The sequence below is a fragment of the Rhea americana genome, unplaced genomic scaffold, assembly GCF_003343005.1.
Source record: "Rhea americana isolate MKP2758 unplaced genomic scaffold, rheAme1 scaffold_46, whole genome shotgun sequence".
Classification (NCBI taxonomy): Eukaryota; Metazoa; Chordata; class Aves; order Rheiformes; family Rheidae; genus Rhea; species Rhea americana.
The window spans coordinates 5,156,001-5,170,297 of record NW_028186601.1 but is presented as its reverse complement, the minus strand read 5'-3'; the positions used below and the strand labels follow the sequence as shown (position 1 = coordinate 5,170,297).

The 14,297-nt window shown below is 35.9% G+C and overlaps 1 protein-coding gene across 1 annotated transcript in view; it reads right to left on the bottom strand.

Annotated features, from left to right (window-relative positions):
• UBR5 (ubiquitin protein ligase E3 component n-recognin 5) overlaps nt 1-14,297 on the bottom strand; it is a 72,492-nt gene that overhangs the window by 44,061 nt on the left and 14,134 nt on the right. Inside the window, exons 8-16 of the mRNA XM_085316249.1 lie at nt 11,587-11,736; nt 9,405-9,616; nt 6,611-6,727; nt 6,420-6,530; nt 5,489-5,643; nt 3,777-3,894; nt 2,742-2,926; nt 1,706-1,815; nt 444-556 (exon numbers count right to left, since the gene is read on the bottom strand). Of these exons, the coding sequence (XP_085172375.1) occupies nt 444-556; nt 1,706-1,815; nt 2,742-2,926; nt 3,777-3,894; nt 5,489-5,643; nt 6,420-6,530; nt 6,611-6,727; nt 9,405-9,616; nt 11,587-11,736 (1,271 nt within the window). The remainder of the gene's footprint in view (nt 1-443; nt 557-1,705; nt 1,816-2,741; nt 2,927-3,776; nt 3,895-5,488; nt 5,644-6,419; nt 6,531-6,610; nt 6,728-9,404; nt 9,617-11,586; nt 11,737-14,297) is intronic.

Genomic DNA, 14,297 nt, shown 5'->3' with positions numbered 1-14,297 from the left:
TTCCTGTTCTCTGATTGCAAGATTCACCTAAGCATTCAGCTGATATTTGAAAGTCACAACAGGTAACCCTCCACAGTTTCACTGGACAAACATGGCAGCTATTGTTCTTGTCACTGAAAAGCTTTTTTTTTTTTTTTTTTTTTTAATGTGAAATCACATCTGGGTTTCATAGCACCACATTTCAACTTAAAGGAAAGCTATTTTTAAGATTCAGCATATTTTACTCAGAACATACTCCCTTGATTGCTATCATGTTGTTGCACACACAAAAAAACCACAAAAAGGGTCATACAAGTAAGAAACAAGACATGCTCAGGAGTCACCCCAAACTAACAGTTTACAATTTACAACGTATAGTGTATTGTATGCTTTACCAATGAGCTTAACTAAAAGGAAAAATTAATACAGCTTTAAGATGGTGGGACARAGTATTTTAGACAAACCTTGCCAACAGGAACATTCTTAACATCTTCCACAAACACAACTTCCCTCAGAGACCACTGCTCTTCATTCACTTTCTCCTCCTCTTTTGGGGCAGGAGTAGATCGTCGTCGTTCTGAGACAAAAAAGTAATTAGAAAAAAAATTGCACTTAGAGTAATTGTGATATAGTAAGACGTGTTTCAAAGACATTATCTGAATAGCAACTACAGCAAACTCCAAACCACTCAGGATCAAAAATTAAATTCATAACATGCCTAATTTAGCATAAGAGAAGATCTTTAATCTCCTAAAATGAGTTTCTTTAATATATTATCAACATATTTAAGGAAAAAAAGCAGAAAATTTTTCAACTATCTGTGATGCTAACTTCAAACAGTAGTTCAAAACACCAAAGTTAAACATAGGGAAGTTATAGTTGAAAGAACTACAAAACAGAAAGCCTCAATATCAGAAGATTTTACTAATATTATAAATCAGTACTGCACATCTGAGTATAACAGACTCTCATTCATTGAATGAGGCCAATTGATTCTCTAGCTGACCAGTTTTTAAMACTGCAGCATGGGAATAACTACAAGGTACAGTGCCACAGACAAGACTCCTTCAAATGATGCTATTGTAATAAACCCTTTATAAGATGTACACATTTAAATGGAAGGGAAAAAACAAAMGAACAAAAACACCCGAAGATGCATCAAAAAATCAACTACATCAACTCAGGGCTCAGGACACAGAATTCTAATATAGCATTTTAGATCTTGAAGACCAACTTACACTATAAAAACTTTCCTGACTACTTGTACATGCCCAGTAAAGAATGTTTGGTTTTAGATACCTAATGTAACAAGGATGACCAGCTACTGCTTTGCCCCACTGAAGCTGACTTTTAAGGCAAACTGTGCAAGAACATCTTAATCTTGAAAGGAACTTTCCCAACAAGTTCAATAGTTGGGTTGAAAACAAGCTCACTATCGCATTCCAGTTAAACATTAAAAAAAAATTTATCCTGTCTTACTGTCGATCAGCTTCTGACTTTGCACAGAACTAGGCATTATGTTTACTTAGTTACACCCTACATCAAGTAGTCACTACTTTTACACTTAAGTTCCTTTGTATATATATTGTGGTTCATTGTGAAAGGTCAAAAAGGATTTTTACCTTCCTCCAACTTCTGAAAYTAATACCATATCGTTCTAGTAGAACTGCCATTTTTTAAAACATCTTATCTGCACAAATATTCTACACTATGAGCTATTACTTACTATATGGCATTGATGCACTGCTTGCTATTGAGGATGCATCACTACAGGTAGAAGCTGGGGATGGAGGAGGACCCATCTCAGTTTTCACTGGTTCTTGTTTGCTTTCAGGCCTAGAATAAGAAGTGTTACTAAGAATAAAGAAACAAGAAAGTGAAGTCTCTTCCACGACAACAAATAGACTATCGTTATGTCCAAGCAACCAGACATATTTCACAGCCTGATTTTTATAACAGAAGTATTTTTTTGGCAAATTATTTTAATTAAAATAACTTCATACTTTGGAACAACTGTCCTAACCAACAAGACTATACATCCCATATTTCAAATGGTGTTGTACTACTTAATCAGGGATTAGCTTTGTAACATTAATGGAGCATAAATATTTATATTTTATTTTTTTATATACATACATTATATATATACACACACATACATAAATATATATATACACACACACACACACATATATATATATATAGTTGCTATGTTTGTATGTCCTCAGATGTGTTTTAGCTGAAGACAGAAAGAATTACTGGTTTTATACAGTCATYTGAAATTTTGAAATATGTAAACTTTAACCTTTACAGAAAGATTTAACTGACAACTGTCAATCCAAATGATTTTATTCAAAGTATGAAGGGGCTGAAAGATGTCTCACAATACTACGAAGAGCTTGAAAGCAGTTAATTTCATGAACAAAACCACTTTCAATATACTCAAATATGAGAGCTTGGAAACACTATGAAACACTGTTGGGAGGTGGGGGGGAATACTTAAGTCTTCCTCTAATATTCCTCTTTCAGCTTAACATTTCCACAGTTATTTCAGACAACTGAGACACCTTTCTTGCAGTAAGCACTTCTGCACATTTAGCAGAGTTTAGGAGAAAATTAAGAGCCTATCAAGTTTCAGAAAGCTTAAAATAACAAAAAAAACACCTTCCTTCCATTTTTTTAATCAATCAAGAATCAAAAAGAATATTAAACATGTGTTCTGTGGGTGTACACACGCATATCTTTTCATTCAGCGCACTTACTTTGCCTCAGTAGTTTTGCTAGCTTTCTCCATGTTTTTCAAGCTCTCTGGTGACCGAAGCTGAAATCGACAGCTATCATTCATGTTCCAAACAGATTCCATTAAGACACCCACTTTAGGAATTCCAGCATTGATTGAAAAAGCAACTGCTCCAGCATGATAGAGGGGGTTATTTCTTAAACACACCTAAAAACAGAAGTATTTATTTCTACGAGAGCACTGGATTATACTGAGGAAAATCATATGCATGCATTTTGTTGGTGAAATATGTAGCATTTAGAAAAAACGAAAAGAAAACCTATGGAATTGGGCGACAAGGAAAGTCAGCATGATATACTGTGCACTTCGCTAGAAGACAGGCTGTTGTACAACTGGCAGCTGAAAACAACAGCTTTAGAAGTGCAACTGTTTAATATACAGTATATAGAGGCTCAGTTCAAAAAGGAACAAATCAGCTAAAAATGAAGACTCATCCCAGAGTGGATTAGAATGGACTGGGAACCAAAAGCAGCATGCTCCCTGGAAGGGAGCTGTTTCCGCTCATACTAGTCCTAGTAATCATCACAAGAAGAAATAGACTTGTTTCAGCTATTAATGTTTTTTGGTAAAGAATTCTAACCAAAGGTCTACAGTCTTGCATGAATCAGTCTCAGACCCTAGTCTTGCAAGCAGTTAAATGCCAAGTAATTTACAAAGCTAAATGCTCTTAAGAATAATGTCTCTATACTTTCTCGAAATACAGAATTGGTAGGAAAGATGCAGATAAGTTAGAACAAAGGTTTTTTGTATGAGTATGGTTTGTTTCTCCATGTTTATAGTACTAATTACACTAATAAAAGATTAGATACATTAACAATATATATCACTTTATTGTCATATAATTAAAACACAGTATTTTAATTCCAGATTATTTAGAGAACTCCTATGTATAACAGGAAAGGAGCCTGAATTGTTCTTAAACAAAGAAAAAAGAATTACAAACTGTAGGTTCATCATATAACACTAGAAACATGTCACATACAACAGCTGAACTTGCCTGTGTTCCMACAGTTATGTTTGGCATCGAGGAAATACCAGCACTAGATTTGGGCTTTTTATTTTTTGCTCTGGCCTTTTCTAGCATTTTCTTCCTTTGGCTGAAAGGAACTACTCCCCTGTGGAAAAATACATAATATTAACAAAAGGCTACGAAAGAAGTGCAGTGTTTATACCCTTGARCAATTTATTCTTTCTGCTTAACATAGTCATGTTTAACTATACAGCTCGCTGTGTAACCTTCACCAAAATCTCAAAGCACTGCAGAAGTGACATCCTTTTCCATATTCATTCCCCACCTTCCAAAATTCATCTCAGCTTTCTAATTCATAAGGAGAAGRAGGAGAAAGGGGGAGAGCACATAATGTCACTGCCAACCGATGACTTTCGTTCTCTTCTGAAATGCCTTGAGACCTGCCTGAGAAGATGCGCTCTAGGYGCAGCTTAAGTTGTGCACTGTCCCCTCTGAACCTGAGAATATCTTTGCTATCACTATTGGTAACTTCCAGATTTTGCTGTCTTAGATTCACTAGGGCCCAGGATAAGCCTTTTTTTTTTTGGTGGGGGGAGGGGGTGTTTAGTATATTAGAGACCACTGCACCTAAGTATATCAATAGTAATAGAAGTGTCTATCTACAACATCTGATTAACATATAATCACTAATACTGAAATTGACACCATCCCAAAAGGGACTTGTTGGTTAAAAAATAAGAAGTTATATTCAAAGATTACATATGGATGCTAATAACCGTCTTTATCGGATCGATTACTCTAAAAATGATAAAAACAGAAGTGTCAGGTATACAGGTATGTCCAATGTTATGGCTTAYTAGTTTCCATACCAAGTAATTATTCTGAGTAAAGTATGTCACCATTTGACATAATAAATAAATAAAAAGCTGTAATTTTGAAATTTCAAAAWTTTTAAATAGAATTTAGAATTAAAAAAGGACTAACTTTACACACCTAGCTACTATTCTACTTAAATATTTTCTAGACAGTTATCAGAATATAATAAGAAAAGCTCTTTCATAGACTCCATTTTTAGTGCTAAGATTTCCAACAAAAAAAAAAGCATACTGAAGGTACATTAATAATGCTCAATAACTTCACTTGTGTTAGATATGCATTTTGAAGCTCTTTTGGAAGTGTTATTTTTGAGGGGCTTTTCTGAGCACAGTTAAAATATCTTGACATAAAATTTGGCAATTAAGCCTGACATTTTAAATTTTACAAATGTTTATGCATTATGTATCTTAACAACAAGCTCCAGAACACCTGGTGTTATTTCTCTCTTATTTAKGATTTAGACCACAAACTAGCAGATCAGACTTTCAAACAGACYCCAAGAGGAGAATGGGGATTTCACAGCTGGTTAAGTTTGTTCCACATTTATAATCTACAAAAGGCCTGAAAGGCTTAAAATGTACTAAGGTTACTCTGTGAAACAGTGCAGTACTGAAATATCTAATCACTAGAGCATTCACAAACATCTCCTATGCATAACTTTATTCTCTTAAAGATGTCCTGATTGGATCTAAAATCTTTGGGCACAAAGAAAGAGTATAAACAAACTTCTAAATGGTTACCTAARCTCACATGCAGTTACAGAATTCGGAAGAATTATAATTCAGTCATTTTGCAGTGCTTCTCAGAACAAACGATATGAAGATATMCATTAAAACTACATCGCAAAYACAAAATTTACTTACCACCAATATAAGTTGTTCTCTAGCTGAGCACATGTATAGAGAGCACAACAATGTAAGGAAACAATCCGCTCTCCCTGAAGCTCTGAGTACGTCTGTGCAGTGTGTTCTAATTTAGAAGCTACTGAGCTTAAAGTTTCATCCACCCAGGTAGCAACCTAAGGGAGAAGGGAAGAAAGAAACAGGAAAGGCAGAAAAGAGTAGGCAAAATAAGAGGAGTGGGGAAAGAGAGAGTTGCACCTTAAGTTTAACATAACAACATTTCCTATTTTTGAAAGAAAAAAAAATATAGATATTTTCATACAGCTCAATAATCCAGTGTGTGATATTATCCCCTATCACCTTTTCTTCCCCTAGAACTGAGCTTTGGGGCACTTTTACCCCATTTTCCAGTCACAGACAAGAAAGAAGACAAAATACAGAGAGATGTTCTGAAAGTATTTCAACAAGTACATACAATTTGCCAAACCAAACGTTTCAGAGTTTCAAGTTCACTCTTGACTGGACAGAAAACCTTATATAAATAATTTACTTTACAGTACTGAAAACTTCAATGCTGTTAGTTTTTTCATTAATTACATCCAGAACATTAACAGACTCCTCTAGCCCAATWCTAGGGTCAGATGCTACTGCATCAGTCAAGCATTTCAAATAATCAGGTAGAACTGATATCTCTTCGTGGTTTCAAATCCAAATCTGCTGCAAATCTAAATATCAACTTTTTCATTCACTTTTTTCCACTTTTTATATATTGTAAAAATAAGATTTAGGTTTTTGTTTTGCTTTTACATTTCTATCGAAGAAAAGATGAAGAACAAGTGAACAAAAATTATTAGGTTCTCTTACTGGCAAAGCTTARGAATCAACTTCACTACAATACATGTAGCTGAAAAAACAGCTTTATCAGATTGGGCAACCACCACACATCTCTTACCTTGTTATTTTCAGTGGCAACAGTTGCTCTAATACTATTTGCAGAAAGAAGTACTATCTTTTCATTGGTTAATCCCAAGAACATGGCTCGTGGATGATGTAGCGAAGGATTCTTTGAAAACAAAAAAAAACACTTTAGATATTCAAAGTATATAAAGCATTCTTAAGATAACATTTAAGGGTGTACAGTACCTGTGCATTTCTATAAGGCTCTGATTCACTCCACTTCCATTGATAGAGTTCTCCTTTACTGCTAACTGCCACAAGCTCAGAATACAGAGCTCCAATAGAAACAAACTTTGTTCCATCCTACAAATACAGAAACACAAAATCTAAATCAGCAATATTAAAACTTAATTTCAAAGTTAATACAACAAATTGTAATATATATTAAAAAAAATGAACTTTAAGTTTTTTTCAGTGTCAAATAATTTTGGACTTTGAAATAAAGATGAGCTTGCCTTAAGCTCAGCACATCCTCAAACAAACAACAAGTAGTATTTCTTCCAGGTAATTTAAGAACAAAATACTGCTCTTAGAATTAAAGATGAGAAGACCTCTGACTTGTGATATTTTTAAAAGAAATGTTCCCCTCAAAAATTCTAGTCTTTAGAAATGAACAAAAAAGTAACCTAATTGCACTAATCTTCAGTATATTCACTAAGATATCTTTCAACAAATTTCAAATATACTACCTCAGTTAAAAAAGTCTCTCAGGCCCTCTCTCTTAGATTTAGCTGTATACCAATGTTGCAGCACCTATTCAACAATTACAATCTCACTTTTCCAAATTCCTGTTTCCCATAGCACTGACAAGAATCTCAAACTACAAATCTCTGAATTTGATAAAATGTTTCCACTGAAGGAAAAATACAGCTTTAAAAATGCTAAATTACATTAGCATAATCAAGTGTTACAAAATATGACAATTATTTCCTGGAATACCACCAGCTTTCCAGAAGTTCCATCCATTCCTGTCAGACTGTTATTCTACCTCCCCAAAACTGCAAGTTTACTGTCTTCGTCATGGACTACTACCATTCTGTTTCAAAGAGCTAAAAGTCAAAACCACTAAAGATCAAAAAAGAAAAAGATCTTGCAAACAAGAATCTTCGATTTCTCAGTGCTTCTTCATGTACTTTACTCTCTATAGCAGCTTACTGTCTCCTTCCATTAACATCTCGAGATCTCCTTCTCTGTTTTCAATACAGAAAGAATGTCTGAATTGCTCTCTCAGCTAGATCATCTCCCTCAGTATTTACCTTACAAAACTTCTGTTAGATAATACCACCAAAGCAGCCTAGAGTGGGGCTATGGCAAGAAAGAGGCAACAATTCCAGGTACAAACGTTCTGTTGAGGGAAAGGACAAAAAGTTTATCTACTCTTATCTACTTCTTGAGATGAAAGGCCTCTCCCACAAGACATCCTGTTTTACCTGGAAGCTAGGGTATATATGAATGCAAATGCTAACAAGTATTTTAGAGGAAGAAATTAAATATATTTAAGGYGAGCAGGGATGCAAACGGATATCACAGCAAGTTAACTCCATAAAAGTCCAATAAAAGACCGCAACAGAACTTCTGGGGTAGAACCTGCCAAATCTGCAAACAAGAAAAAACCATCCAGGAAATAGAGCTAATTCAGTAATTAACTTATTTGGGCCAGAGAAGAATAGTGTCAATGGAAAAATTATTGCTTAAGTAGTGGGAGAAAAAATGAAAACAATAATAGTAATAATGTTACCAAAACACAGCAGTTGACACACAAAGCTAATTAGTAGTCCCAATCTGAACTACATTTTTTTCATTTATGCTAAAGCCCCAGAACTCTCTACCCAAGCTAGATGACTCTTTCCATTCTATCGTTTTAAGAAAGTAAAGGGGTCAAAAGCTGCCAGCTCTCCCTGACATAACAGTTCAGAGTTAYTAGTTCAATGAAATCATGCCTTAGACACAAAGTCTGGCTGGAAGGCCACCTATTGGATAAACATTTTTTTCAAATACGTGCATTACTTAATTTGAACCACAGAACTGTGATTAAAGTGGTCGAAGGCGAGCTGCCATAAGTGGAAATGAGCTTTTAAACTCACTTCCCTCTTCAAGCTCTCTATTTTATTCCTTTCTGACTAAATACAGATAGAGATATATTAAAAGAAAGAGTGAAAAAAAAAAAATCAACAGTAACCAACTGATACTACAAACAGAAATGGGAACACTAGGAAGAGATGTCCCAAATTCATAAAATTTGGCCTAATGAACACTAACTCTCACTTCCATTTCTGCAAAGTATTTTCTTCATCCATTTCACTAGGCATCTAGATAATTCATCAAGARAATAGCTACAAGTACACAGCTAGCAACATACAGCTAGCATTCCATTATTCTTAGATCTTGTGTGGGGAAATTTTTCAGTCCTTGAAAATGGAATTAAGGATGCTAAGGAGTCCAGCTAATCATAGTCAAAGGGATTCTTAAGTAGTTGCCAGAACTCATTTATATGATATTTGTAGTCCTGTTCTGTGTTAACCAATACATGCCAATTTTCACTGCTGTTTTTTAAAAGCCTGTTCCAATGAAACTGAAAGTATCCGGGGGGGGGGGAGGAGAGGGGGGGKAATGCTAACCAGAAAAGTTTTCTTTGTTTCTTGTACAGAAGGCTAATTTAAGTTGTCTCATGAATTCCCTATTGCTTATTAAATTCTTCAAGCATCTAAGTGAAAAAAGAAACCAAGTCTTACAATCTATAGTGGTGGCTCCAAAATACATGAAGAAAGAAATTAAAACAAAAGTAATAGGAACATTATGAATAACTAATTACACCCTTATAATCACTGTTCTGCTAAGTGCATAATAAGCATATGCTACTTATGTTACCTCACACACACTAAATTGTGAATTTCAACAATGAAGTAAAGAGCATTTATTTGGAAAACACACACAGAAGCCTATGYACCGCACGCAAGTAAGACACTTAAATTTTCAATACCTTGTCCGGCCACCACTGCAAGTCTTCTCCTAAAGAAACAGGACTTTGAACTGGTGTATTCTTCTTGTCCAGGTTTGGTTCCCCTTCCTTACTTGTAGAGCCTCTTTCATTATCAAATGAGGCTCCGTCAAGCCACCTTCGTTCACGCAAACGTAAAACGGACTCACGTTCACGCAACAGCTCAGAGTCTCTCTCTAAGGGAAGAAGGAGAACTGGTATGCAATTGGGTCACACCAGTGGGATAAAAGTAAGCCACTCTCTAGTAAAGACCCTTCAGGATGCAACTAACAGCAGTTATAACTACTCACAAAGATTAAAAATAAAAGTCCTGACATGCAACATTCAATATATTAATCCTTTCAAGCATATGTACTTTAGAATTACTAAATATAAAAATAATAAGCTAGGAATAAAAAAGTCTTACAGTTTGCGTACTACCAAAATGTGAAAGCGTATTGCTTACTTTTCACTTAAAATTTTAAGAGGCCAAATGCATTTAATATAGCAACTTAAAGTTTTATAGTACAATATGCAGAGTTTTGTAGTATTGTTTTATCAATCTAGCAACAACAACAAACAAAAAATCCTAAATCTATACCGTCTGTTAGATACATTTAAGCAAACCAAAAAAGAGTATTTATTAGAGAGTTTCATAACAACTTTCCCAAAAAACAATAATTTGAAGATGTTAAAGAAAACAAGCATTTAAAAAAAAAAAAAAAAAAAAAAAGCTCTTGTATTAAAGTTTGATAATCCAACCCCTTTCGTTTAAAGCAGTACTCTATAGGACTGGATTTAACAAATTAAAGTTTATCTGTTTTGAGAGATCAAATGAAAACTTTTCAAGAGTCAGACAAGTTTTAAAAAGGATCCTTGTAGGAAAATGTTCCTTACCAAAATGCTTCCCCTCCAATTGGCCTACAAACTGTCTAAAGGCAGTACTCTGCAGTTCGCTCATGCAGATAAATTTTTTAAATCAGGTAATCAAACTAACTTTCCAACAGTCAACTATGCATGGAAAATAAGGATTATAAAATTCGTGGTAACGTCTTATATAGAATAACCTTAGGAAAGGAAAAAAAAGGAGGAATTTAGAAGGAGTTATGTCAGATGCTTAATATTTGTACATGCACATAATGCCTTTAACGTATTAAGTACTTCATTTATGTTCACAAAAGTCGACTGGAATTACACGTATGAGATGACCACGTTACTGTATCATATTCTCAATAAATTACTCCAAGTCTTGGGTCTTTTMCTATACTAGACAAATGGGAAAGCTTTTACATAAGCCAAAAAACAACAGCTTATCTTACAAACGTATTTCACATAATACTGTACTTACTATCTTCTAGCAAACATCACACTGACCTTCGACTAATAATTTTGTAACAGGCATTTAAGTGTTCAGCAATTAATATAGTATAACAGGTTCACAAAAGGCAACAAAACTGTACTAAAACAATAACAGCAGAGGTTGGATTAACAGTTTGTAAATACTGTGGGCATTTGGGTAATAGCTTCAAAAAGCTAAGAAATTGCTGCATGTTCTATTATAAATCTCCAAGTGTAATATGCTTTACAAAATCACATAAAACACCTTAACATTGCCCAAGGTGTTCATTATCAACTGCAAACGGTTGTCCTTATCCAACTATAAAAAGTATAATACAGATTTCTTCTTCTCTTATATCTAAACATATTTCTCCTCATTCCATAAAGTTAATTTCTGTCATGGAATACATTAAGAAAATGTGAAGAATAGTGCATAAAGAGCAACCTCCCTCCCCATCTGATTAAGAATGCTGCATGTCATCACTTGGTACTGATTTTTGAGCAAAATTAAATATTCCTAACGCAATATAAGAATTAGTAGGTACTTATACTATACATTTTAAAATAAACTTATCATGCAAAAACATYACAACACTTTGCAACACCAGTGATCAACAACTAGATTTAAAATCCATGATTATCAAGGTTCTTACAAGAACTTACCTGCTCACATTCAGAAGTCATTAATAATTTTGATAATAACAGTCTACTTATCTAGTCTATATCTTTGACAACACATTACAGTCTACTTTCACATTAAATCAGATTCTAAACCACTAGCGTGTGCTATCACTAATGTTTGGCACAGAAAACTACTTATTACAAAGAAAAAAAGGTGCAAAATTACCTCTGGATGAGCCTAGCCTGGAAAGTGATGAGCGCCGAAAGGATGGATAACCAAAGTAACTAATATCTTCTGAAAACATAGCATCAGCATCAATAATGACACTTGGGTGAGCAGAATGTATGTCAGCATCCAGAAGAGACATAAGATCCTCTATAAGAGGAGACAAGGGTCTTAAGTAAATAATCAGCTGCTTAAAACATCAGCTAGAGAGACCATCAACTAGACAAATATCAAAACAAAACAAAAAAAMCCCTATCCATTAATTGAATTTCTGCTCTTCAGATTCACCAGTGCAAACTGACGTTCCTCATCCATATTTACAATCAAGCACAGTCAACTAGTGCACAGAACTAGTTTCCCTGTAAGAACTGTTCTGTCACTTTTCTAGCCACGTTTCCTAAACGAGTCTTACCTGAAACACATCTCTGTGACCCAAAAATTCAAACCTTAGCCTTCCACTTGGAAGAAAGGAGTACTAAGATAAAATAAACACACACATATATGTGTGCTCACGCTTATGCACATATACAGAACTCCAAAGATGACCTAGATTTAAGGAGGATAAAAATTGATGGCGAAAGCTGCCCTCATAAAGCCTCATCTTTGCTATCAAAGACCGTACGTTCCTCCGTGGAACGTTTCTTTCCAAGAATGACACTGTTCAGTTCACAAGCTCGCAGCCGCAGCTCTCAGCACAAAGCTTTAAATGGCAGCAACATCAAAAACAACAGTTATCTGGAAGAAAGTACCATTGTTTTGATACAAGGATGAATTTAACTACTGTGACAATCCTGGCCACTATTAAAATAAATAAATAAATAAAAGAATTTCTCTGAGATACTACCACTGAACATCTCTGAGCTACCAATATCCTTCTGYGCAGTAAAGGACAGATGCTACCTGCATGCAGAAGAGGCTACCGAAAATTCACGCRATACTTCAGAGAAACCAGGAATACAGACTGATAATACAACTAAAAGCACGCTACCACCTCGCTGCTACAGAAGAGGACAGTCCTATTTCCTTCCTTCATCCCTATGGCAAGGCCCCTCCTTTGAGCAGGGTGCGACGCTCGCCTAAAGCTCCAGCCAGCGGCTTCCCGGAGCTGCCGTGGCGGGGCACACCGGCCCGCGGGGCGAGGGGCAAGGTGGCACGAGAAGCACCCCCGTCCGCAGCAGAGCACCTCGGGCCCACTTCACCGCGCGGCCAACCAGCGCTCCAGAGGCGCCGCTTCGGCCCAAGGAGCCGAGCTGGCCTAAAACGCTCCTGCTGCCAAAAGGGAGAGTTCTGCCCCCTCCCCGCAAGCTCAGATAAGTTTGACTAAAAAAYAGATCAAACCCCTAAGCTTGGGTTTCACCTAACCCACGCAAGTGTCCCTGCCACACGAGGGACGGGCAGGGTAGCTCCCTCCTGCTGCAGAACAACCTCGTCTGCTTTAACCACTCGCAAAATGACCGCGAGGCTCTACGCCACGTTCCTCCAGAACGTGCTGAAGGAGCATATTTCAACACATCCAGCTTTCTCACCGTCAACATCATCATAAGTTTTAAAATAATTGTGGCCACAAATAAAGATTTGCTGATGTCAAATAAAAGCATTCTTACCACTGGAAACGCATTACTAATGATCTTTTTTTCCTCAGTGCCTGCAGTAGAGGAAATTAAACAAAGGAAAGTGTATCCAAAAACTGAAAAGGAGCCAGAAGTCCACTCCCACAGCCACTATTAGTTCACTTAACTGTTTCATTTATTGATACTGAAAGCATCAGAGACTCAGTCACTCTGATGTTTTCTGGATAGAATTTAGAAACCTAACACATCCCAACTACAATCAACTGTCCCCAGCAGAAAGGCAGTTCACATAAAAGCAGTGTGATAACCAGCAAGACATAGGGATTTCACAGCAAGCAAGACCAGTAAGTAGGTCAAGCAGTCCTTTCGCATTACTATTTATTTTAAAATGCATTATTATTTATGTAAATAAATAATCCATTAAAGTGCAATCTGTGGTTCTAAAAGCATGCAGTTCGGGGTATAATGGTCCATGCAGTAAGTTTTAGAAAGAAACTAGACAGGCTACTTGGAAATCCTAAGAAAAAAAAAATATATACTTACTTGGCAAGAAGGCTATGCCTTACTAAAACTTTTTAGATGTCACAGGGTGGCCTAGTCCTGCCTCTTTTACTCATTTTCCACTGACCTTCTGCAATACTGCTGATGCAGTATCTCTCAGCTTGGAGTGCCAATTTCCAAGTAGCACACTTTTAACAAGATGTAAACGCAGCTGAGAATCTGCTATATGCCCAGATAGTCACTCTGCTATTCTTCCTTCCCGCCACATTCACCACTTMACCACTTCTTCCTCTCTCCCTAGGGAAACTTTTGAGTTCTCCAGTAAGTAACAAGAACAGTCCAGCAACTCATCCTATTGTTTTTGTCATTAACCAACTAAAGACTTCAACAAATGATACTTAGATTTCTCTTAGGAACAGAACTGGTCAGCACAGAAAAGAACTCTCCAGCCTCGTTCAATGCGGACGTTTTTTTCTGCAAACCTAAGCCAGAAATGCTCTCTACAGAAAACACTGTAAATTGGAACACATATCCTTTCATCATCTTAATCACCTTGTGTTTGAAGTGTTTCCAAACAGGAAAGTAAAAATTTAAAACATCAGCCCCAAGAACCAAAAGTGCATGTATTTCTGGCTATTT